This window comes from Mobula hypostoma, chromosome 20, assembly GCF_963921235.1.
Source record: "Mobula hypostoma chromosome 20, sMobHyp1.1, whole genome shotgun sequence".
Taxonomy (NCBI): Eukaryota; Metazoa; Chordata; class Chondrichthyes; order Myliobatiformes; family Myliobatidae; genus Mobula; species Mobula hypostoma.
This window is the reverse complement of record NC_086116.1, coordinates 51,219,415-51,245,172: the sequence shown is the minus strand read 5'-3', so window position 1 is coordinate 51,245,172 and position 25,758 is coordinate 51,219,415. Positions and strand designations below refer to the sequence as shown.

Sequence of the window (25,758 nt, the reverse complement as noted above, 5' to 3'; positions counted from 1 at the left end):
CTTCCTGTCTATCACATCGAAAACAAGAAAACCCAGGAATGCTAAGCTGCTAGGCCTGTCTATCCCACACGCATCCAGGTCTCCACCAGCCTTGTAAGTTGTACATAGCCCAAATTTCTGAATTGAAGGATATGGTAAAATGCATAAAGATCATATTACATGAAGCATTCATTACAAAAGCATATGATTAATGAAAAGTAACTATACAATAACACTGGAATCCCTTGAGAAGGAAAGTATCTCAAAGAAAGATATAGCACTCCATCAGTATTGGCCTCCCAACGTAGTGAATTAAGGTTGCTTGCATTATCATTAAATAGCTGAACACTGAAAATAGGAACACAAATGGTAAAAACAGATTTGTTAACCACACTACACTGCTTTTACTGACCTTCACCATTACATTGTAATCAGAACAAATTATTCATCACCAAGATCGTAAACTATCAGCTTTAATTTAAATTCTGCTCATTTATAATTTCTGACTGAATACCTATTGTAATCCTGTCAGTCACACAACCACCTTTGTGTGCTCATGACTAGTTGTCTCATCGACTCTCCAATTAATCAGAACAAAAACCTATACACCAAAGGCACTATTTGCAGCCCCATCACAAAGGCTGGTCTCTTCCTGATTTCATCCTCTTCCAAGCTGGTCCAAACCTTACAATATCTAGATTTCTCAATGAAATAGTGCTTAATTTCAAACTCCATATCCATCCCATCACTTAGATTGCCTAGTTCACCATACTTCAGAGTTAATTTTAACTCCTTATCCCCAACTATAAATACTTAATGTCTTTCCTTACCCCTCCTCTGTGCATTTCAATCTCCTGACCCCTTGTGCATGAGACTCAACGTTCTCAAGTCATTTTGTTCCTACACTCCAGACCTCCACCAGTTCTCCAAAAGTCTCATTTTTTTACTTTTAAATTTTCCACTCCTGTATTTTCTACCCCAGTAATGTTATCTATGATTCCTTGTCCTCCCCAATTCCCTGATTATTAATTAGTCTCTTCAATAAGAGCAATGCAGAGGCACAAGTTTTTGCTACCTTTATAGGATCTTACTGTTCAGTAGGGCTGATTCTGCCGTCAGGCTGCGTCACCTCTTGAAACGATCTCATAGAACCATACAGCACAACCACAGGCCCTTCTAGCCCAGCTCACCCATGCTGTCCTTGATGCTAATCAATGTTAACTCAATTTGCCTCTACTATGCAGTCCAACTTTAGTCACTGCTTTCAGTGAGCTATAGATTTCACTCAAGGTCCCTGAACATCAATACTACTAAGATTCTTGCTATTTACTCAGTAAGCCCTACCAGAATTTGACTTCCCAAACTGAATTACTTCCAAAGATCACATTCCATCTGCCAGCATTCTATCCCAGTTTCCAAACGTATTCTTCAACAACCTTCTTAGAACACAGAACAGCACAGCATAGTGAAGGCCCATCGATCCAAAATGTTGCAATGACCTCTACAGACCTACTCCATGGTAAGTGCTCTTATAATGATCAATGATCAACTCCCTGCCTCCTACATAGCCCATAACTCTCCATTTTGCTTACATCCATGTGCGTATCTAAGTTTTTTAAATGTCGCTGTTTTATTAGCCTCTACCACCACCCTTGGCAATGTATTCCACACACTAACCATTCTGTGCAAAAATATCTACCACAGGTATCTCCCCTGCATTAATCACCTCAAATGGATGTCCTCTAATATTGGCCATTGCTGACCTGAGCAAAAGGTGCTGGCTGTACAACCTATCCATACCTCTCATAATCTTACACACCTCCAGCAAGTTACCTCTCAGCCTCCTTCACTCCACAGTGACATGCCCTACCTTTCTCAACCTTTCCTCATAAGACATGCTCTCTAATCCAGGTAGCATCCTGGTAAATCTCCCCTGCACCCTCTCCAAAGTCTGCACGTCCTTCCTATAATGAGGTGATCAGAACCGACACAATATTCTAAGTATGGCCTAACCAGTTTTATAAAGCTTTAATACAACACCTCCGATCTTTATGTCATCTGCACATTTACTAATCAACCCTTCCACTTCCTCATCCAAGTCACTTATAAAAATCAGAAAGCAGGCATCCCAGAACAGATCCCTGCAGAACCACTAGTCACCGATGTCCAGGCAGTGTGAACCCCTACTACCACCCCATGCTTTCTGTGGGCAAGCCAATTGCAAATCCATGCAAGTTTCCATGGATTCCATGCCTCATGACTTTCTGGATTCTTCTCTCCAATCGCCTCTTGCTCTTGCACATAAGTTTTCCTTTTCAGGCATTTATGCAATTCATTTGCGAAAGTGAGCATTAAATCTGTTCTCACCATCTTTTCAGAGAGTGCAGAAAAAAAAATAAATGCTACAAATAAAAGTCCTCAATTCTCCTCTGGACCTTTGGCAATAATCTTAAACCTATGTCCTCTGGTCAACTAGCATCAGTGCTTAATTTCACAAGAGTTCATTGAAGCGTTATACTGTGGCACCTAATACACCCCAACATTTGAGTTCTTTTGTGATGCCTTGGCAAATTAACAAAGAGAATTTTTTAAATGTTGAACAGTGCTCTTGGGTTATGATATTTGTTTCAGAGGTGAACATAATCAAGAACATTATTAACCTCAAAGGCCAAAGGCAGAATGCCCAGTCTGCTATTTTTACAACAGAAAGACACAGAATATTTTCCTGATACTTTGGTCTATTAGGGATTAACTACTGGGATTCTGGATATACACATTTAATGTTTTATAACATATGTCCACCTTTCTTCTGTTGTAATCTTCTATAAATAACTTAACCAATACTGTATTTTGTAGAACATCCCTGCCTATCGGATCTAGGCCACAAACTTTCCAAGTCTCAAAATACCTGATCAAAAGTCCACACTTCCACTGAATGCATTTAACCAACTATGATCTTGAGAAAGGAATTTATATCACAATTTCTTCCTACCTAAAATTGAAGATCTGACTCTGGGCAGAAAATTTTATTACTCCCACACAAATCCCCAGCTCAGTGCTTGACAGAGCTTTCCACTGATCAAATGTCACACAGAAATCTGCCAGGATTCAGAGGCATGATGGGAAAATGTTCCGGGTACTTTTCCTCTGTGGAAAAGTTGGTACTTCACATAGACTGTCAAATACTTGATAAAGACCTTGCACTTTGGTACAGAAATATAAGAGAGAATAGGTGGCAGAGTAGGATTCCTCCAATGCTTTAATTCCATGTGAATCAATGAATCATTGTCTAAATCCAGAGAGAAGCAATCTGCAGCTCATACATCAAATGCACACACAGAAAGATGATAATGTGGAGAAAAGAGTGCTGCAGACCAATGAAAGGCCATCAACTTGTAACATTGACTCTGCTTCTTTCTCCATGGATGCTGTCTGATTTGTTGTGTATTTCTAGATGTCCAACACCTCCTGTACTTTTGAATTTGTAGACTATTATTATCACTTGTTGTGATCATAGGATTCTTATTAGGTAGAATTAAGATCTACTACTTCTGCTATCAAAACACTATTTGCCTATTCTTCTTACATTCCTATAAGTAAACTGAGGTCCCATCCAGAATATTCAATGGTCCCTTGATTAAAATTAAAGCTCTTAATTTTTCATAAAAGAACGAGAGAAATTTTGATCCATCTTCATCCTAAGTTAACATGCTACAGACACTGTGGCAAATTACTCCAAACAGCAAAAACTGTAAGTACTCTCAGCGGAACACTTGTTAACGTGCGGGATAATTCCTTGAATAAATGAATCATCTATTCACATGGAAGCATTGCTTATATCCGGTCCAATGGTGACTAGCAGGGCAGTGTTCTCTTCCAGCTTGTGTCATTAATTCAGTAGGAAATAACACAGTTTATTAATTGTCCTGTGGTGTATTAAACAGTGCATGCTGCCCTCCCGATGAGGACCAGGCCTCCTTGTTCAGATTCATATATCTGCTAACTGGAGATGAATGTGATGTGGCCATTTTAATGGCCGTTGACTGAGAGGATGGCAAAGGTGTAAAGATGAATGGTATTGTTGTTGTGTTTCTGTTTTGTAAGCTTCTGTCTCCCAACTAGAGCCTCAGTGCTTTAACTCTCACCAACTTACCTGACAAGGCGCCCCTTTCAGTTTGTGGATTTCTTCCTTGAACTGCCTGAGCTGTGACTCCAGCTGGCTGCGCTCCTGTTGACTGCTCCTGTATCTCTCCTCTAGCGCTCTTAGCTCAGTGATCAATCCTTCACACTGGGCACACAACAGAAAGAGTCTCCTGTTAGCGACACACAGTTGTTGACACACTATCAGACTTGTGTGAGAGGCGCTGGGACAACAGGGAAACCCATCTTTGTACAAATGTATTGGAAAGGTCTGACTGGGAATGATCTGCAGGGAGCTCTGAAACTTCCCACCTGTCCTGTGGGCTTTGGCCCAGCTTTGAGGTTTTCCCCTTGGATTATACCTCCTAGAGTGGAGAGAGGGTGGGAGAGAGGAGAGGGGCTTGTTTTGCTGTGTTCCATTTTGTTAAGTTCTGTGTTGTTCTGTGACATTGTGAGCAGACTATCTTGGTGCCAGAATGTGTGGTTACACTTGGCTGCACATCCTTAGGTGTAATGATTGTCATGCAAACGAAGCATTTCACTCTATGTTTCAATATTCATCTGATAAATAAACGAATCTGAATCTGAAAAAGCTTCAAGTATCTTTCTAAATTTGTCGGGAACTATAAGGAACATAACCGACCAAAGGTATGTATAGTCTAGAGTGAAGTAATGATTTCCTGATAACCCAATAATCTATCACAAAGACCATTTATACCCATTAGATTCTCTGCACAAACTAATTCAACCCACAGCTCTCATGAAAAGGAACCACGGGCATATTTGGTAAAGATAATGGCAGAGGTCAAAGGTGAAGAGTTGACCTTGGTCTTTCCAATATATAATTGGAAGAAACACCAGTTCTTCAAAGGATGAATATCGAAGAGTCAGCCTGACAACACAGAGACGTGAAGATGTAAAAATCAAAAAAGTATGGTGGCATGCGCGTGGAAACCAACCCCATGTTTGCAGGTGTGGATGGACAGCTCTCCGTGCTTACCAAAGTAAATGGGGGTGCAGGAACCTTAGACTGTAAATATTTTGTGGTGGAGAAATTGACCTGAGGTTATCACATTTTTCAAGCGGATCTTAAGAAATGACAAAGTTTGATGTGTTCAATGTCTAAGTCAGCAAGACTGATACAAACTGAGAGAGAGTTAAAGGAGGTGGAAGACTGGACTGGTACAGGATCTGAAGTTATGACCAGAGATTACTGATGAGTGGAATAGGAGAAAAGCAAAAGGGGGGAGAGCAAAGTTAAGGAGTGGTTACAAATAGGGGTTTATATGATGAAAATAGAAACAATGAAAACAACTTGTTCAAAATGAATGAAGAAAGACTGAATGATACCTTGGTGAAAATTCAGCTGAGACTGATAGATGAATGAGAACCAAAAAGATCTTAAAGGAGGCAAGGAAGATGCAAAGCTAAAAGGAGAAAGTGAACAAAGACTTAAGGGAAGAAATGAAAGTGTGTGTGTGTATATGAGACTAGTTTATAAGTGCCACACGCCTTTACCATAGGGATTTCACTAGGACTAGTAACAGAAAGTTGAGCAGATGTGAAGTGTCAGTCAGAGAGAATACTAATACAGTTGTAGTATCTATCATGTCACACAAGTAAGCTTAAGGTTCTGGAAAAGACAAGGGGCTCAGATGTGCAGGCCATGTTAGTGAGATTAGGTTTCTTTGAGTGTGGTGGTGGAAAGGTCAGTGAGAAAGTAGGATAAAGGAGGATATTGTAAGGCAGTTAAGGGTTTGCTGATTACAAGGTAGGAATGGTGCTTCAACAGATGCGTCCAAAAGTTCCAAGTGACCATTGCACCCAGAATTTTGGTTTCAGGCTCACGTGCCTCCTTAATAGTGACTTAATATCTGAATTCTACTGCACTCCACTTATTTCAAAGATGAAAGTGTGTCTTAAAGTCCACAGGATGTTTTGCTGTGTGCATATGCTTGGAAATAATTATTAACTCTTGGTTCTGAGTCCCGTGTTGCTGTTACCTCATGTTGTACTATCACAGCTTTCTCTTCTGCCTGCAGCAGTCGATGTTTCAAATCCAATTCGTCAAACTGTCCTCTCTCTTCTGACCTCCGCAGGGCTCCAGGATCAAGCTGAAGATTCTCTGTCTTCTGGGTTGACGTCACACCATCTCCCTTGCTCCCATCCTCAGGCCCGCTAACTAAGCACCCATCTTCATGCCGCTCACTTGCAAAAGCCAGGCCACTTGCAGCTATCTTATCAGATGGTTTCTCCTGGCATTTCCATTGTTGTTCCTTCTGAGATAGTTTGGGCTCTTCCTGACACTTTATTCCAGCTTTTTTCAGTTCTTTGTCGTTTGGCTTTCTGGGTAGGCATTCAGATAATACCTTGGCCTCTGTACCTTGCTGTGGTCGATAGCTTTCAGACCCTACAGAGTCCACTTTAAATCCTTCGACCGATCTAAAAAACAAACAGGAAAGGTGTGCTTCTCATTGGCTCTTTGAAACCACGCAAGTTTTTTAATGGTCAGTTTTCTAAACTGGCTATGAAGCAATAGTTAATTAGACATTAAAGCCCTCGTGGAATCAGAGGCTCCAGCCTAGGTATACTACAGATTGGAGACAGAGTAAAGCTCCCTATACATTGTCCCATCAAACAGCAGGGTTAAAAACACAGCCAAACTCCCTCAGTATTTACATTCAGCACCCCATCAAGCAGACTAAGCCAGATAAAATGAAGTGTAAAAATACCACTACACTATCCCTTCAAATATTCCCAGTGCAATCGGATACAGGGTAAAGCTCCCCCTACAGTGTCCCATTAAGCACTCTCAGTACAGATACAGAACAAGTCAGACAGAGTAAAAGCTTCTCTACATAAGCCCATCAAACATTTCTAAAGTTAGAAACAGAGTAAAGCATTCTGTAAACAGTGAGTTTGTGAGTGACTCTGAGTAACTTGCATATGTATAAGAGATTGCAAGAGTATAACTGCACAATTCAAATTTATATTCCCTGCTGTTGGCTACGGCAGCTATAAATTGATTCCAGCATGATGACCAAAATGTGCAGAGCATATTTGTAGCATACACTGCACCATGACACAGATTAGTACAGACAGTAGTGCTTATGGCACTACTGCCCAATAGCAGTAAACTGTGTCAGCAGATGACAATAGCAATCAGTATGCAACACTGATTTGACACCAGCTTCATTATTGGAGTTCAATGCTTCATGTCTCTTAAATGTGTATAGTTGAGCAAGCGTTCAGCAGGAGGAAGGAACCTCCACCAGCACTAATTGAAGGAATGAACAACTTGCAGGTTTACAATTGACTAATGTCTACTGGTTGCTATAATTCACAAGGTTTGGTAAAGTCTACAGAGAGTGGTTTGCCAGTTGCTGAAGACTAATCCCTAATGTTAAAGCTTCTGCACAAATCATTGCTCTCAGCCACAAATGTGTTGATGGTTATTCTCCTCAGTGCACAATGATGATGATGAGCATCTTTAATGCACAAAAAGAGGGAGGAACAGAAGGAGAAGAGGGGGTTAGGGCTCTTAGCAAGAGACTACATTCATCTGGAGTTTTCTCCAATCTGAATTATAGCAAGGAACAATGTATGAAAAGTCAGTAAGGACATCTTTGTTGAAACATGTCTAGATCCAATAGCAACCATAATCTCAAGATTCTCCCGAGGACTGCTTTTCCACTGGCTGTCAAGGTGATTGTGGCCATGAACTTCTATGTTTTGGGCTGCTTACAGGCTGGAGCTGGAGATATTTGCAACATCTTGAAATGTGATCCATAATTTTCCAGCCGGACTGAGTATATTTCATTCTGTCTCTCTGGAAGTCATGACCCAAATGACAGTATGAAGTTTATATATTTCCCCCTGGTATAAGTTGCATATCAGTTTACAGATATCAATGACACGTTAGAGTATTACACACCCTCAGTATCTACGGTGTAGTGTGACCATACATTTGGCATAATACTGGTCAATGCTCAATATCTATGGAGCCTTCAGACTGGAGCAGTCCAAATGACATTGACTTTGAGCCACAATGATAAAACCAAAAGATTACTTCTGGAGACTAAGACTATATGCTGAAGAAATAGCCATCGTACAGCATACACTTGGGCACCATGTTACATAAAAACGTAATTCTACACACAAAGTAATTGAGCAGATTAGATGCATGTTCAGACAGTGTCTTTGCTACCTGAACAACTTTAGATGAGCTTTGCAGAGCTCAGAGGGGAAGCTGTCAAGATCCTTTATGTTCTGAAAAATCTTGCAAAACTTCAAGAACATGAGGATTCAGCCTTTCCTTGCAGATATATAGTAAGCAGCTACGGAGCAGAAAGAAGTAGAAGTGAAGTAAGAACAAGAGGAAGAAAAGGAAAGTAATGAAAAGCAAAGCCAACAGCCTATAATCATTCCTGCGCCAGCTACCCATGACCATTTCATCTGAACGTATGAAACATATACTTTGAGATGGTTTCTCTATTGAAATTGTGGTCAAACTGACACCATGATGGTCAACAACAGACGGAGGAACGTCAGTAAATGGTAAATCAGACATTCAAATGAACTGGTCATGTTAATGGATGCATGTTAATTGACATTCAGATGATACTTGGTATGATTTGAATGTATGAAACATTTACTTTGAGATGGTTTTTCTATTGGCATTGTGGTCAATCTGACACTGTGATAATCAGCAACAACCAAGTATCATTCAAATGTCAAGTAACATGCACCCACCCTCGTCAGTGTATTCTAAGGTAGATGATCTGGCCAATGTGGAACCAACATACTCTACCACATGTGGGGCAAAAGTTGTCTGGGGAGTGGGTGGACAGTTTGTTTCCCTTCTGACATTTACACTAGGCTCTGCATATTCCCAATTCAAGTTTCTTAGTGCCAACCCAAATCCTTCTTGTCCATTTGGCAGGACATGGGCCAGGGATTCCAAAGAGCTTGTACTTTCTCAAAGAGGCTTTCAGAACATCCTGTATTTTTTCTTCCTCTGGCCACCCAGTAACCTTTTCCAGTGACAGAGCTCAGAACAAAGTATCTGTTTTGGGAGTTGATTGCTGGGCGTATGAATGTGGCCTTCCCTTCAGTCAGCTGAGTGTAATTTAATATTGGACATGTTACCCTGGAGGAAGATATTGATGTCGGTTCACTTATCTTACCAATAGGTTTGGAGGATTTTTGGCAGTGTCTCTCCAGTGTTTTGACATGCCTGCTGTAAGTCGTCCACATCTCCAAAGAATGAGGTCCTCCGTGACTACTTTGAATCGGTGGACTGGTTAGTATTCAAGGACTCGGCAGCTAACCCCGATGAGTATGCCTCAGCTGTCACGGACTTTATTTGGAAATGCACGGAGGACTATGTGTCTTGCAAGACGATCTGGGTACTCCCTAACCGGAAACCTTGGATGAATTATGAGGTCAAGCCCCTTTTAAAGGCTAGAGCTGCGGCTTTTAGGTCCGGGGATACCAGTCACTACACGGAATCCAGACGTGAACTCCGGAAAGCCATTAAGGCCACCAAGAGGCAATATCGAGCCAAGTTGGAAGCCCAGACTAACCAGAGGGATGCCAGAAGACTACGGCAGGGTCTAAATGAGATCACTGGGCGCAAAGAAAAGGCTGGGAATATCAATAACTGTGGCGCTTCTCTTCCTGACGAACTTAATGTATTCTACGCAAGATTCGAACAGAAGAGGAGTGTCCCGACCCCTCCGGATGAACCGGACCTGGTGGCATCAAGATTCATCGTCACCGAGGAGGACATTAGAAGGGATCTCCTGAAGATAAATCCAAGGAAGGCGATGGGCCCAGATGGCATCCCAGGATGGGTTCTCCGGGCCTGTGCAAGTGAACTAGCTGGAATGTTTGCTGACATCTTCAACTGCTCCTTGCTTCAGTCTAAGATCCCCTCGTGTTTTAAGAAGGCAACGATAATCCCAGTGCCGAAGAAGTGCAAGGTGGCATGCCTGAATGATTATCAACCAGTGGCTCTGACATCAATTGCTATGAAGTGCTTCGAGAGATTGGTTATGGCACACATCAACCACAGCCTACCAGTCAACCTCGACGCTTTGCAATTTGCCTACCAGAGCAACAGGTCAATGGCAGATGCCATCTCTCTGGCCCTACATTCCTCCTTAGAACACCTGGAGAATAAAGATGCATACGTAAGGCTCCTTTCCATTGACTACAGCTCTGCCTTAAATACCATCATTCCAAATAAACTGATTCTTAAGCTCCGGAACCTGGGCCTTAGCACTCAGATCTGCAGCTGGATCTTCAACTTCCTCACAGACAGGACCCAGGCTGTAAAAATAGGGGACAAGCTCTCCTCTACAATCACTCTGAGCACCGGTCCCCCACAAGGCTGTGTACTCAGCCCCCTGCTGTACTCACTGTACACCCATGATTGTGTAGCCAAGTTTCCATCAAACTCAATATATAAGTTTGCTGATGACACAACAATTGTAGGCCGTATCTCGGGTAATGATGAGTTTGAGTACAGAGAGGAAATTAAGAACCTGGTGGCATGGTGCGAAGATAATAACCTTTCCCTCAACGTCAGCAAGACGAAGGAATTGGTTGTTGACTTCAGAAGGAGTAGCGGACCGCACGACCCAAATGGAACGGGTCAAAAGCTTTAAGTTCCTCGGGGTAAATATCACAAATGACCTGATTGGTCCAACCAAGCAGAGTTCACTGCCAAGAAGGCCCACCAGCGCCTTTACTTCCTGAGAAAACTAAAGAAATTTGGCCTGTCCCCTAAAACCCTCACTAATTTTTATAGATGCACCTTAGAAAGCATTCTTCTAGGGCGCATCACAACCTGGTATGGAAGTTGTCCTGTCCAAGACCGAAAGAAGCTGCAGAAGATCGTGAACACGGCGCAGCACATCACACAAACCAATCTTCCGTCCTTGGACTCACTTTATACCGCACACTGTCGGAGCAGTGCTGCCAGGATAATCAAGGACACGACCCACCCATCCAACACACTTTTCATCCCTCTTTCCTCCGGGAGAAGGCTCAGGAGCTTGAAGACTCGTACGGCCAGATTTGGGAACAGCTTCTTTCCAACTGTGATAAGACTGCTGAAGGGATCCTGACCCGGATCCCTCCAAATATCCGGACCTACCTCTCGGTTTTTTTGCACTACCTTACTTTCCATTTTTCTATTTATTATTTATGATTTATAATTTAAATTTTTAATATTTACTAAGTTTTACTATTTTTAATATTTAATATTTGTAATCCAGGGAGTGGGAAGCGCAGAATCAAATATCGCTGTGATGATTGTACGTTCTAGTATCAATTGTTTTGGCGACAATAAAGTATAAAGTATAAAGATGCAGGAGAGCAGCAATCATTGCTGTGAAGAACTTTGTGTTTGGTTTTCATTATCACCCTCAGGCAGTTAAAGGCTTTTCTGGAGCACTGAAGATGACAGTGAACTTCAATGTGTCTTTTACTTTCACTGAGAAGACGCTCTCATGATATTGAAAGTGGCCCACATTTTCTAAGGTCTTGATTTGGACAGTGATGTTGTAATATGCATATTGACACGAAACCTTGCTTTTGTACGTTGAGTTGAAGGCTCATCTTCTCTCGTGAAAAAGCTGACTTGGAGTTCAGCCACGGACACCCAAATTAGCAACAGTCACCTGTGTTCTGCTGGGGCCAACCGTGGTTTGGAGTGGACGATTCTCAAGAAGTCCTGGAGATCTGCTCCATTCTGGTAAAATGTTTGATGGGGCTGACGGGCAGCAATACAACAAGAAACATGAAGTTGTGTTAGGGTAGCACTACATAGTGCTCCTCCAAAGATTGGTGAAGACCTCCTGGCTTACAGTGGAGGAGACTGCAGATAGCATTGAAAGTCGATCTCAAGAGCCTTTGGACCTAAAAGCTCCGGACTGCTCCTCTCAGCAGTGGCATTCAGGGTTGGTTGGTTGACTAACACTTAGCAGAGTGGATACTGGCAGAATGGGATTCTTAAAAACTGTTGGTCTGGTAGAGGACATCCTATTCCTGTTGCATCAAGCCAAAGCCACCATCCTGGTGAGTGGTTAGCAATCAGCAACCTGTCAGAGGATGGAGGACAGGTTGCTATATTTCAGTAAAACCCTATTATCCCACTGTAACACTGATATTAACAACAATAAGTGTAAATAGTTAGGCCTGCCTGACAGATATCAATAGTTCCACTGCAGCAACAAGATTTTGAGTGACTTTTCTGTTTGTGCTAACATAACCCCTTCTCTTCACCTCCTTACTCTTAACGTGGTGCTGGAAAATCATGGAGTCCAACTTTCCTTTTACTGCCATAAGGTTTTGCAAAATCACCTTCTAGACCAAAAATGCACTTCCCTTTTAGGAGGTGTCAGCTCATTTAGGTGATTTCAGTTACAGTAGTTTTGATTTGTGCTTGCACTCATAAAACCGGGCTCCTTTTCAATGGCAGTTCAATTGCTGCATTATATTGTCGTGGCTTGGGATCAAAACCATGACAATGAACAGGCAGTATGAGGGCTGTCAGGAACAGATCAAACCAAACTGGGCAAATCACTGATTGCAATCCACTTGCCAATTCTTAAGGACTATCGAATTTATCTTCCTTTGTGTTAGTGAGTGTACGTGGGTGTGACAAAGTGAACCAATCTATGTGTTTCCGTGATAATGTCAGTGAAGTGGAAGTCCATGTGTGTGAATTTGAATGACTGCGAGTGAGCATCTGTTTGTGAACATTCATGCAACTCTGTGTGTGTGTGTGTGTGTGCGTGTGTGTGTGTAGGGTGTGTGTGTGTGTGTGTGTGTGTGTAGGGTGTGGGTGTGTAGAGTGTGTGTGCGTGTGTGTGTCTGTGTGTCTGTGTGTGTGTCTGTGTGTGTGTGTGTGTGTGCGCGTGTGTGTGCAGATGATAAAGTGAGTACACACGTGTGATTACAAGTTCATTTATGTATATGTGTGAGGTAGTGAGAGTGCAACCCTCTACACAAGTGGACGTTTCACACTGGAGCTCTCCTACCTGTGGCTCTGCCGTTCCATTTGCTGCAGCTTTTCCCTCAGCTGTTTATTATCATTCTGCAGAACTCGACACTCTTGAGCCAGATTTCGACACTCGACCTGCAGGCACTGAACTGCACCTGTTATACACACAGCTTAAATAGCAACACAAATGTCCAAGGAGATAATAATTTGTGGTTGAACATTCCATATCCTAAAAAATCCTGCTTAGAAGAGCATTCTTTTAAAACCTCCAGCTTCATTCTTATAGTGATGGTCTTACACTGAAATGCAAGGGATCACGACAGAATTCATTGAGTCAGGGAAGTCAGTTCAAGCATTTAACTACCCCACACCAAACCCCATATATACAACCTGTGTATATCTTCCAACAACTTGCCCCACCAGTCCAATTTGATTGAAAACATCTCCTCCCTTCACAGTCCCACTTGTTTTTAATTCTATTTTCAGAATATTTTGTTAAATATTTTTCTGATAGATCGCTTTTTAAATTTATTTCAGCAGAGGAGGACAAAGGGCTTAATTAGGAAGGGGAAAAAAGATTATGAGAGAAAACTGGCAGGGAACATAAAAACAGACTGTAAAAGCTTTTATAGATATGTAAAAAGGAAAAGACTGGTAAAGACAAATGTAGGTCCCCTGCAGACAGAAACAGGTGAATTGATTATGGGGAGCAAGGACATGGCAGACTAATTGAATAATTACTTTGGTTCTGTCTTCACTAAGGAGGACATAAATAATCTTCCAGAAATAGTAAGGGACAGAGGGTCCAGTGAGATGGAGGAACTGAGCGAAATACATGTTAGTAGGGAAGTGGTGTTAGGTAAATTGAAGGGATTGAAGGCAGATAAATCCCCAGGGCCAGATGGTCTGCATCCTAGCGTGCTTAAGGAAGTAGCCCAAGAAATAGTGGATGCATTAGTGATAATTTTTCAAAACTCGTTAGATTCTGGGCTAGTTCCTGAGGATTGGAGGGTGGCTAATGTAACCCCACTTTTTAAAAAAGGAGGGAGAGAGAAACCGGGGAATTATAGACCGGTTAGCCTAACGTCGGTGGTGGGGAAACTGCTGGAGTCAGTTATCAAGGATGTGATAACAGCACATTTGGAAAGCGGTGAAATGATCGGACAAAGTCAGCATGGATTTGTGAAAGGAAAATCATGTCTGACGAATCTCATAGAATTTTTTGAGGATGTAACTAGTAGAGTGGATAGGGGAGAACCAGTGGATGTGGTATATTTGGATTTTCAAAAGGCTTTTGACAAGGTCCCACACAGGAGATTAGTGTGCAAACTTAAAGCACATGGTATTGGGGGTAAGGTATTGGTGTGGGTGGAGAATTGGTTAGCAGACAGGAAGCAAAGAGTGGGAATAAACGGGACCTTTTCAGAATGGCAGGCGGTGACTAGTGGGGTACCGCAAGGCTCAGTGCTGGGACCCCAGTTGTTTACAATATATATTAATGACTTGGATGAGGGAATTAAATGCAGCACCTCCAAGTTTGCGGATGACACGAAGCTGGGTGGCAGTGTTAGCAGTGAGGAGGATGCTAAGAGGATGCAGGGTGACTTGGATAGGTTGGGTGAGTGGGCAAATTCATGGCAGATGCAATTTAATGTGGATAAATGTGAAGTTATCCACTTTGGTGGCAAAAATAGGAAAACAGATTATTATCTGAATGGTGGCCGATTAAGAAAAGGGGAGGTGCAACGAGACCTGGGTGTCATTATACACCAGTCATTGAAAGTGGGCATGCAGGTACAGCAGGCGGTGAAAAAGGCGAGTGGTATGCTGGCACTTATAGCAAGAGGATTCGAGTACAGGAGCAGGGAGGTACTACTGCAGTTGTACAAGGCCTTGGTGAGACCACACCTGGAGTATTGTGTGCAGTTTTGGTCCCCTAATCTGAGGAAAGACATCTTTGCCATAGAGGGAGTACAAAGAAGGTTCACCAGATTGATTCCTGGGATGGCAGGACTTTCATATGAAGAAAGACTGGATGAACTGGGCTTGTACTCGTTGGAATTTAGAAGATTGAGGGGGGATCTGATTGAAACGTATAAGATCCTAAAGGGATTGGACAGGCTAGATGCAGGAAGATTGTTCCCGATGTTGGGGAAGTCCAGAACGAGGGGCCACCGTTTGAGGATAGAGGGGAAGCCTTTTAGGACCGAGATTAGGAAAAACTTCTTCACACAGAGTGGTGAATCTGTGGAATTCTCTGCCACAGGAAACTGTTGAGGCCAGTTCATTGGCTATGTTTAAGAGGGAGTTAGATATGGCCCTTGTGGCTACGGGGGTCAGGGGGTATGGAGGGAAGGCTGGGGCGGGGTTCTGAGTTGGATGATCAGCCATGATCATAATAAATGGCGGTGCAGGCTCGAAGGGCCGAATGGCCTACTCCTGCACCTATTTTCTATGTTTCTATGTTCATCTGAGAGCCTTATTTTGTTTTTCTTTTTAATCACATTCCTACACATATAATTGATAATTCTAATTGACTTCCAATTGTTTTGCCCACAGCATCCTAAAACTAATTGTTGTTTCCTTTTTTTGAATGCAGCATAGTTATTAACATAAATCATAGTCTGATACAGCCAGATAAAGAGCACTTAGCCTATCATGGCTCTGTCTGCACAGAGCCACACAGTTAATCCCACTTTCTACATGCCATATAATTATTTTATTTCCTTATTGAAGGAAGCCATTATATCTACTTTTGTCACCTTTCCAGGCTGTGTATTCCTAATTACAACTTACTCTGTCCTACATGATTTCATTTTGTTCCCTGGCATTTCTGCCAGTCACCTTAAATCTTTAACAGGCCTTCCATTATGAAAACAATTTTTCTCCATTAATGATTTGAAAGCAACTGGTAATTTTTGAATGTCTCTGTCTCCTCATGTCCCTCTGTATAAATGAAGGTCCTTATTCCTGTGGTGCTATTAAAGTAAGTGAATATTGCTGTAATCCCTCCATCCTCAAGTAGCTGCCTGAATAGGAAATTATGCCATGTCTGAAGTATGAACATATTGTGTGTTACAATGGTTTTAGCAGAACTTCTCTGCACTAGTTGACTACTTTCCTACTATAGCTAAGGATTCCTCGGCATAGAAATTACTCTTCAGCATTAAAAATGTAATGCAGATCATTCTAATGATGCTTGTGATACTCACCAGCTTCAACCACACTGAAACAGACTTTCCTATTGGTGTACTCTAAATACTCACAGTTGTCAAAATGCAACCAACTTTTGAAGTGATGTGCCGCAATAAAACAAGTCTCAGATTCTGAGTGAATAGGCGCTGCAGTGGTGGAAGGAGGTGAGATGAGTGCTCTTACCCAGTCAGAAAGATCTGGACAAGCTGGTAGAGTACTGCCCACAGCAGATGCTGTGTTTTGCATGGGAGCTGGGGATCACCTAGTAGCACCTACTAGTGAGGTGTTCCCAGCAAACTTATGGCTGCAAAATGATTTAGGGAGATCAAAAGTCCTGCCGAACAAAGAAACAACTTTCCCTACAAATGCAATCATTAATCTCTGAGTCGAAGGAATTAACCTGTGAGAAGAGATTAAACGGGAACAGTCCATGCTAAATGGAGCTTAGAAAAATGAAAGGCAATCTATTTGAAATATCTGGCCAGAGGCTGTAGAACAAGAGGGAGCTGTCTAGGAAAGAGGGATTGTATAAGGTTCTTTTTCCCCCTCTGAGGCTTTTGGATCATTTGGAATTCTCTGCCCTGCAAAAAGGGGATAAGTTTGTTAGATTCCAAAGGGATTTGAAATGAATGAAAACAGGACTTCAGGTAAAAGATCAGGCATAATCATATTGGTGCCAGTAGAGACCTGACTTGACTTAAGGCCTGTACCTGATCCTTTTCTTTATTTTCTGAAACAGATTTTGCATATTCCAGTACACTTATATCCCTTTCCACATCTCAGCACATCAGCATATTCTTGTATTTTTAAAGTCTGCCCAAAACTGATCTAGCCTTCTGGTGTTTGTATTGAACAATTCCCTTTCCATCTGGATCTTAACCCCTGCATGCAGTCAATATCCTAATCTAGTTCATTGACAAGATCCATTTTATTATTCATAGCTAGATCTAATAATGTATCTGTCCTTGTGAGCTGGCTAACACAATACTAGAGGGAGCAAACCTTTACATAATTTAGTCACTTCATTTCCATTTCCTTACAAACTTGTATTTTCCCAGGAGATATGGAGAATTAAACATTTCCAAGAACAATAATTTTATTATTCTTACTCATCTTTCTACCTATATTGAATCTTTCAGCAAATCAGAGTAGGTTGTCAGTGCCATTTACTGTAACAACTTTTAAAAAAGCTTTGTGTTGATATTGACTCAGCATCGTTTCCATGTTTATTCCAACCCTTTCTCTCTCTTGCTGTTACACTAACTCAACTTTTTCTCTTCGCTTTCCTCCTAAAACATACTATCGGAATTGTCTCACTTCATCTGGAATTTTCCCTATTTCCCCATTGCTCATGACTAAATACTCTCCTTCTTTCTGAACTAATGTGGTCCGGATGATTGGGGCCAATTGCCCTGAGGCTCAAGGCAGACATAAAGGGATAGCAAAGTCTTAGTAGTGACTTGGCTCCAGCTAGCATACTCCTGAGACGCTGTCCCAGAAATTCTGACAGCTCATAAGCTCTCCCTCTGTCAATGTTTATAATATTTTGTAAGAATTTTTAAATGTCGCAGTCATTTCAAATAGAAAAAGTAAAGGCAAAAGAGCAAAAGCATACAGTGGATTCTCGTGAATTGGACACTTCGGGACCAATACACTTTAGCCCAATTCGCTGAAGTTTCATGGAAATAGTTAAAAAAGGTATAAAAAAGATAAAATACTGTTTAACTGAGTAACAAATTATGTATTTAAATGAAAAACAGAACAAATTAACTATCAAAATTCTGTCCCCCACTTTTCCTTTGCTACATGGACACTGCTTCCTGCACGTATGCTGAGCTCGTTGACTTCATTAACTTTGCCTACAACTTTCACCCTGCCCTCAAGTTTACCTGGTCCATTTCTGACACCTCCCTCCCTCCCCTTTCTTGATCTTTCTGTCTTTATCTCTGGAGACAGCTTATCTACTGATGTCTACTATAAGCCTACGGACTCTCACAGCTACCTGGACTATTCCTCTTCTCACCCGGTCTCATGCAAAAATGACATCCCCTTCTCGCAATTCCTCCGTCTCCGCCGCATCTGCTCTCAGGATGAGGCTTTTCATTCCAGGACGAAGGAGATGTCCTCTTTTTTTAAAGAAAGGGGCTTCCCTTCCTCCATCCTTAACTCTGCTCTCAAATGAATCTCTCTCATTTCACACACATCTGCTCTCACCCCATCCTCCCACCACCCCACTAGGAATAGGGTTCCCCTTGTCCTCACCTACCACCCCACCAGCCTCCGGATCCAACATATAATTCTCCGTAACTTCCGCCACCTCCAACGGGATCCCACTACTAAGCACACCTTTCCCTCCCCCCCACTCTGCTTTCCGCAGGGATCGCTCCCTACACAATTCCCTTGTCCATTCGTCCCCCCCATCCCTTCCCACCAATCTCCCTCCCAGCACTTATCCTTGTAAGTGGAACAAGTGCTACACATGCCCTTACACTTCCTCCCTCACCACCATTCAGGGCTCCAGACAGTCCTTCCAGGTGAGGCGACACTTCACCTGTGAGTTGGCTGGGGTGATATACTGCATCCGGTGCTCCCAATGCGGCTCTCTATATATTGGCCAGACCCGACGCAGGCTGGGAGACCGTTTCGCTGAACACCTACACTCTGTCCGCCAGAGAAAGCAGGATCTCCCAGTGGCCACACATTTTAATTCCACGTCCCATTCCCATTCTGATATGTCTATCCACGGCCTCCTCTACTGTCAAGATGAAGCCACACTCAGGTTGGAGGAACAACACCTTATATTCCGTCTGGGTTGCCTCCAACCTGATGGCATGAACATTGACTTTTCTAACTTCCGTTAATGCCCCACCTCCCCTTTGTACCCCATCTGTTATGTATTTATTATTTTTCTCTCTCTCTCCTTTTTCTCCCTCTGTCCCTCTCACTATACTCCTTGCCCATCCTCTGGGCTTTCCCCCCCCTCCCCCTTTTCCTTCTCCCTGAGCCTCCTGTCCCATGATCCTCTCATATCCCTTTTGCCAATCAACTGTCCAGCTCTTGGCTCCATCCCTCCCCCTCCTGTTTTCTCCTATCATTTCGGATCTCCCCCTCCCTCTCCCACTTTCAAATCTCTTACTATCTCTTCTTCAGTTAGTCCTGACGAAGGGTCTCGGCCCGAAACGTCCACTGTACCCCTTCCTATAGATGCTGCCTGGCCTGCTGCATTCACCAGCAATTTTTACGTGTGTTATTATAAAACTGTGTATGAGTTCCTATCAATGAAGCAATTAATCCAGTGTATGCTGTCATGTTCTTTTGATTAACTGTAAATTAACAAAATAAGCACAGGCACCTGGTGCAGATAATGAACTGCCTTCAAACAATGCTTTCAATGATTGTGCCTCTGTCTTTATTGTAACGTTAAAGATGATTGTTGCTACCTTCAAATTTTTCATAATTTCTAACTTGTTGAAGTAGTGAAATGATTTCATTTTCACTCCCTGGCGTTTCTAGCATCTCCAAGCCTGATTGCTTGAAACTGAAGTGAGCAAAAAGGTTCTGCATTGTCTCACTGCTTATTTCTCGCCAACTATCAGTGACAAAAATCACTGCTTTTTGAACATAAACACACATAACTGACACTATTTAAAAACCGTTCACTCTAAGCATTGTGTAGTGTCTAATGGCCACATGACTTGTGCGTGACTGACACTAATTAGAACCTGTTGTAATTAAGCAACATAGTGTCCCAAATAAACAAAGGGACTCCTGGCTGTTTTCTTGATTTGTTTTTCTTCAAGAGTTGCCGCAATAAGCAGCTGCCTCTATTAACTGATGGCCCAATTAACCACAATCCACTGTATTCAAACGCTACAAAATACCAACAAAACAATAACGTAGGATGTTTAACATAAATAATTGATTGGGGACTTTGATCTGACACCAGGTCTGGCTGGTGGAAGATTACAGAAGTAAATTCCTCGTGTGGGGCTTGGTGATGGAATGTAGTAACAAACTTGCTGGTTTCTGCCACTCAGTTCTCCCAGGACTAATGGTGGGGCTGCGCTAAGGCTGTGCTTTACTTACCCATAAGCAGTCAGGCATTGGTACTTTCCTTGAACAAGTGCCAGAACCAGCCCAATTCAGCCCATCATACCTTTACATGCTCGTTTTGCTTTCCTATCTTATTTTTACTTTACTGGATAGTTGTTAAAGTGCAAAAGAGAGGCCATTTGGCCACCAGGTGAGTGCCATAATTTGGTGTCACAGACATCACTGTGTTAGTCTCATTACTCTGCTCTTTGTTCCTGCACCAATTTCAAGTGCCATTCCGATCTTACTGCCTTTCCATAGTCTTCTTACCCTACATCCTCCGCTGTTAAATTTCATTTGCCCATCTCACTCTTTGCTGTCTTTTTATGTGGTTCCTTCAGTTCCCCTAATTTATTTTCAATAGTTGAATTGCCCCCATCAGTTCCAGAACTGGCGCTTAAGTCTAAGAGTAAAATCAATCTTCCTTACAACTCTCCTTTAACAGGGCGGTGCTCTTTCCCATTCACACACATAGCTTGCAAAGTAATGCTAAGACTCTCACCCACAAAGTCTAACATTTAAACTCATCCTGAAGTACTTTGGACATTACCTTATACCGGTAGCAGACTCCACATAAACAGTAACCACAATCCTAATGGTTCCACTCATCAGCACACATCTCCCCATCATATGGAAACCCCTCTCTATCAAATGGCCGCTCTGTATGAAACCCATACCACCTTCACTTGGATCATACCCTGGAGCTGGGTGACCTCCTCAGAATTTTTCTTCTGCTGAGTGTCGCTTTTCATCTGTATCTCAGCTCGCAGCGTGGTGATCTCCAGTTCGTACTCCACTGTTGTCCGCTGAAGGTGCTCCAGCTCTGCTCGAATGCGACACAGCTCCTCCTGCAAGGTTGCAATCTCATTCTCCCGCTCTCCCGCTGCCTCTTCAGCTGCCTGACGAAGGTTCACAATCTCCTCCTGTGCGCTGTGAAGCTCCTCATGCGCTTCCATCAGCTCACTCTCCTTCTCTTCCTCTAAGCTGTCAATCTCCTCCTGAACGGACCGGAGCTGTACTGAATGGAACAAAGAAGATGCCTACAAGTATTGTCATTGAGTCTGCTGTGTTAGTTAAAGGAACAGAATAGGCCATTTAAGCCAACTTCCCCCCTCACCCATATGCCACTCCAACCAATGAAGCTTAAATTCATCCAGAGAAGATGCAGATTAGGACAGAGTCAAAACTACTGAAGAACCACAAAGAACATAAGAAATGGGAGTAACACATCAAAGTTGCTGGTGAACGCAGCAGGCCGGGCAGCATCTCTAGGAAGAGGTACAGTCGACGTAGTCCTGACGAAGGGTTTCGGCCCGAAACGTCGACTGTACCTCTTCCTAGAGATGCTGCCCGGCCTGCTGTGTTCACCAGCAACTTTTATGTGTGTTGCTTGAATTTCCAGCATCTGCAGAATTCCTGGTGTTTACGTTAAGAAATGGGAGTAGCTGAAGGCACTTGCCCCTTACAGTTTGCTCCATCAGTCATCAAGGTCATGGCTGAACTTCGGCCTCAATGCTATTTTCCTGCATATTTCCCATATCCATTGAGTCAGCATGTTCAGAAAACTATCAATCTGTTTTGAGTGAACTCAGTGAGTGAGCCCCCAAACCCCTCTAGAGGATTCCAATAAAAAAAATTAGCCTCTGAGTGAAGAACTTTGTTCTCAGCTCACTTCTAAATGGCCCAAAACTTTACCCTTACACCACGATCCCTCATCCATCCTCATGCAGCACCCCGCCATCCTTGCAATCAGCCTGATAAATCATTGCTGCACTCCCTCCATTGCAATAAAATCTTTTTTAAGGGACAGACACCAAACTGTATACGGCACTCCAGGTGTGGTCTCATGAAAAAACTTTATAACTGCACACACATCTGATGTCTACTCCCACACACTCACCTGTAACCTGCGACCAATGTGTTCTCCTGCTACATACACACTCAAAAAGGATATCGTGACAATGGAAAGACTGCAGGGGAGATTTGGGGAATGTGCAGGTATTCATACCAGGAAAGAAGATACTGTACTTGCACTAAAAACTCCACTGAGTTTACGTTTCATGTAACAGTAAGTGTTCTACCATTCTTAACCAAACATGTTCCAAACTGATCACTATTTTCCATAAACCAGGCAAGGTCCTCAGCACTCACACTCCCTCTGTGGTCTTGTGTCGCATTGCCTTGTTATGAATCCCAGGAGTCTATGCGCAATTCAGCTGAGTTCACTTACTGATTTATCTACTGACTGAAAACGAGGAATTTGCCTTTAGGCCACAATCACACTTCAGGGCTGCCAGACATCCTGCTGGCCTCTGCTTATGTGCTCATCTGGCAAGGCACCTCTGCACTGCCTATTCCTTAACCCAAGCTTTACCCAGCAGTAGGCTTGTACTCCATAGCACAGATCAGTCCCAAACCCTGTCACTCACCTTGGAGACGTTGGATCTGTTTGGCAAAGTTTTCAGTTTGTTGCACATTGACCAATCGCTGTTCCTCCAGCAATCCTGCAGTGTTTGGAAAAGCAAAAGACTTGTCTAATAGGGGTTAAATACAAAGTGAAGCTCCCTCTGTGCTCTCCCTTTAAACATACCAAAGGATGGTACGAGAGTAAAGCTGATCTTGTACTACTCCAAAGAGCATCTGAGGAAACCAAGCTGGATGGCAGTGTGAGCTAAAAAGTCAGTGACCTGAAGCATGAACTCTATTCTGTCCCCACAGATGCTGCCTGGCCTACTGAATATTTCCAGCACTTTCTATACTTATTTGAGATGTGAAAAGATTGCATCATGCTTCACGGAAGAACACAGAGAGTGAAGGGTGCATGGAACACACTGTCAGCAGCAGTGGTGGAAGCAGATCCAATAGGGTCTTTTAACAGCCTCTTAGGTAGGTACATGGAGCTTAGAAAAATAGAGGGCTATGCATTAGGGAAATTCTAGGCAGTTTCTAGAGGAGGTTGCATGGTCAGCACAACATTGTGGGCCAAAGGGCCTGTAACACGCTGAAAATTTCTATGTACTATGTTCTATGAAATACAGAGGGGTGAAATACAAGGAAATTGTTTGGGTGGGGATTGGACATATAAAGTATAATATGGAAATATGTACATTTTTGTTGGAAAAAGTAGAAAAGCTGAGTTTTTTTAATGATACTGTTGAAAAGTCTTGGCATTCAGGTGTATAGTTGCACGATGTTAAACAAAAGTTAACATGGAAGTTCAGCAAATAAGTAGGAAAGTGAAGTACACTGGTCTTTCTTTACAAGGTGATTTAAGTGCACGAACAAGAACATCATCGTGCGATCAAATAGCCATTTGGTATGAGCGCACTTGGAATGTTGCACATTGGTTGGCTACCCAGAACATGGAAATATGTATACTTAGGATAAAGGGAATATAATTATCAGATTGATTCCTAGGATAGGGTGGATGGGGGAGCTGGGGGAAAGCGTCTTGTATTCCTATGAACAGTGATCCCACACGTAGGATTTTACCACATTAAACACAGAGCTGTCTCAAACTAGGGCTCAGTTTCAAAATAAGCATTTGGCCATTCAGGAGTGAGATGAGGAGCAAAGTCTTCATTGTAGCTTACAACCCAGGAAAAGGCCATTTGGCTTATTGTATCTGTGATGGCTGATCAACAGCTACCCAACCAAACCAGTTTCTCTAGGCCATAGTTCTCTGAGTAAACATTCAAATACTGTTTAAATGGAATGAGGGCTTGTGCCTCAGCCACCCTCAACTATCAGTCATTGAATACTGACATTCAAGACAGATCAATAGACTTTTGGATATTAAATATCATAAGACCATAAGACAAAGGAGCAGAAGTAGGCCATTCGGCCCATCGAGTCTGCTCCGCCATTTTATCATGAGCTGATCCATTTTATCCTATTTAGTCCCACTGCCCCGCCTTCTCACCATAACCTTTGATGCCCTGGCTACTCAGATACCTATCAATCTCTGCCTTAAATACACCCAATGACTAAAAAATTTTTTTCGTATTTCTGTTCTGAAAGGGCGCCCTTCAATCCTGAAGTCATGCCCTCTCGTACTAGATTCCCCCATCATGGGAAACAACTTTGCCACATCCACTCTGTCCATGCCTTTTAACATTCGAAATGTTTCTATGAGGTCTCCCCTCATTCTTCTAAACTCCAAGGAATACAGTCCAAGAGCAGACAAACGTTCCTCATATGTTAACCCTCTCATTCCCGGAATCATTCTAGTGAATCTTCTCTGTACCCTCTCCAACGTCAGCACATCCTTTCTTAAATAAGGAGACCAAAACTGCCCACAGTACTCCAAGTGAGGTCTCACCAGCGCCTTATAGAGCCTCAACATCACATCCTTGTTCCTATACTCTATTCCTCTAGAAATGAATGCCAACATTGCATTCGCCTTCTTCACTACCGACTCAACCTGGAGGTTAACTTTAAGGGAATCCTGTACGAGGACTCCCAAGTCCCGTTGCATCTCAGAACTTTGAATTCTTTCCCCATTTAAATAATAGTCTGCCCGTTTATTTTTTCTGCCAAAGTGCATAACCATACACTTTCCAACATTGTACTTCATTTGCCACTTCTCTGCCCATTCTTCCAATCTATCCAAGTCTCTCTGCAGACTCTCCGTTTCCTCAGCACTACCGGCCCCTCCACCTATCTTCATATTGTAAGCAAACTTAGCCACAAAGCCATCTATTTCATAATCCAAATCGTTGATGTACAATGTAAAAAGAAGCGGCCCCAACACTGATCCCTCTGGAACACCACTGGTAACCGGCAGCCAACCAGAATAGGATCCCTTTATTCCCACCCTGTGTTTCCTGCCAATCAGCCAACGCTCTATCCACGTATGTAACTTTCCTGTAATTCCATAGGCTCTTATCTTGTTAAGCAGCCTCATGTGTGGCACCTTGTCAAAGACCTTCTGAAAATCCAAATATACAACATCCACTGCATCTCCTTTGTCTAGCCTACTGGTAATTTCCTCAAAAAATTGTAATAGGTTTGTCAGGCAGGATTTTCCTTTAAGGAATCCATGCTGAGTTCTGCCTATCTTGTCATATGCCTCCAGGTACTCTGTAACCTCATCCTTGACAATCGACTCCAACAACTTCCCAACCACCGACGTCAAGCTAACAGGTCTATAATTTCCTTTTTGCTTCCTTGCCCCCTTCTTAAATAGCGGAGTGACATTTGCAATCTTCCAGTCTTCCAGAACCATGCCAGAATCTATCGACTTTTGAAAGATCATCACTAATGCCTCCACAATCTCCACAGCTACTTCCTTCAGAACACGAGGGTGCATTCCATCTGGTCCAGGAGATTTATCGACC

General features: G+C 42.7%; 1 protein-coding gene across 8 annotated transcripts in view; it reads right to left on the bottom strand.

Moving 5' to 3' along the window:
* ccdc136b (coiled-coil domain containing 136b) overlaps positions 1 to 25,758 on the bottom strand; it is an 84,884-nt gene that overhangs the window by 11,971 nt on the left and 47,155 nt on the right. For all 8 annotated transcript variants that reach the window (XM_063072909.1, XM_063072908.1, XM_063072912.1 and 5 more), the window contains 5 exons: positions 22,849 to 22,923; positions 21,117 to 21,437; positions 13,170 to 13,287; positions 6,123 to 6,561; positions 4,133 to 4,267 (listed from right to left, as the gene is read on the bottom strand). In XM_063072909.1, coding sequence (XP_062928979.1) covers positions 4,133 to 4,267; positions 6,123 to 6,561; positions 13,170 to 13,287; positions 21,117 to 21,437; positions 22,849 to 22,923 — 1,088 coding nt within the window. The remainder of the gene's footprint in view (positions 1 to 4,132; positions 4,268 to 6,122; positions 6,562 to 13,169; positions 13,288 to 21,116; positions 21,438 to 22,848; positions 22,924 to 25,758) is intronic.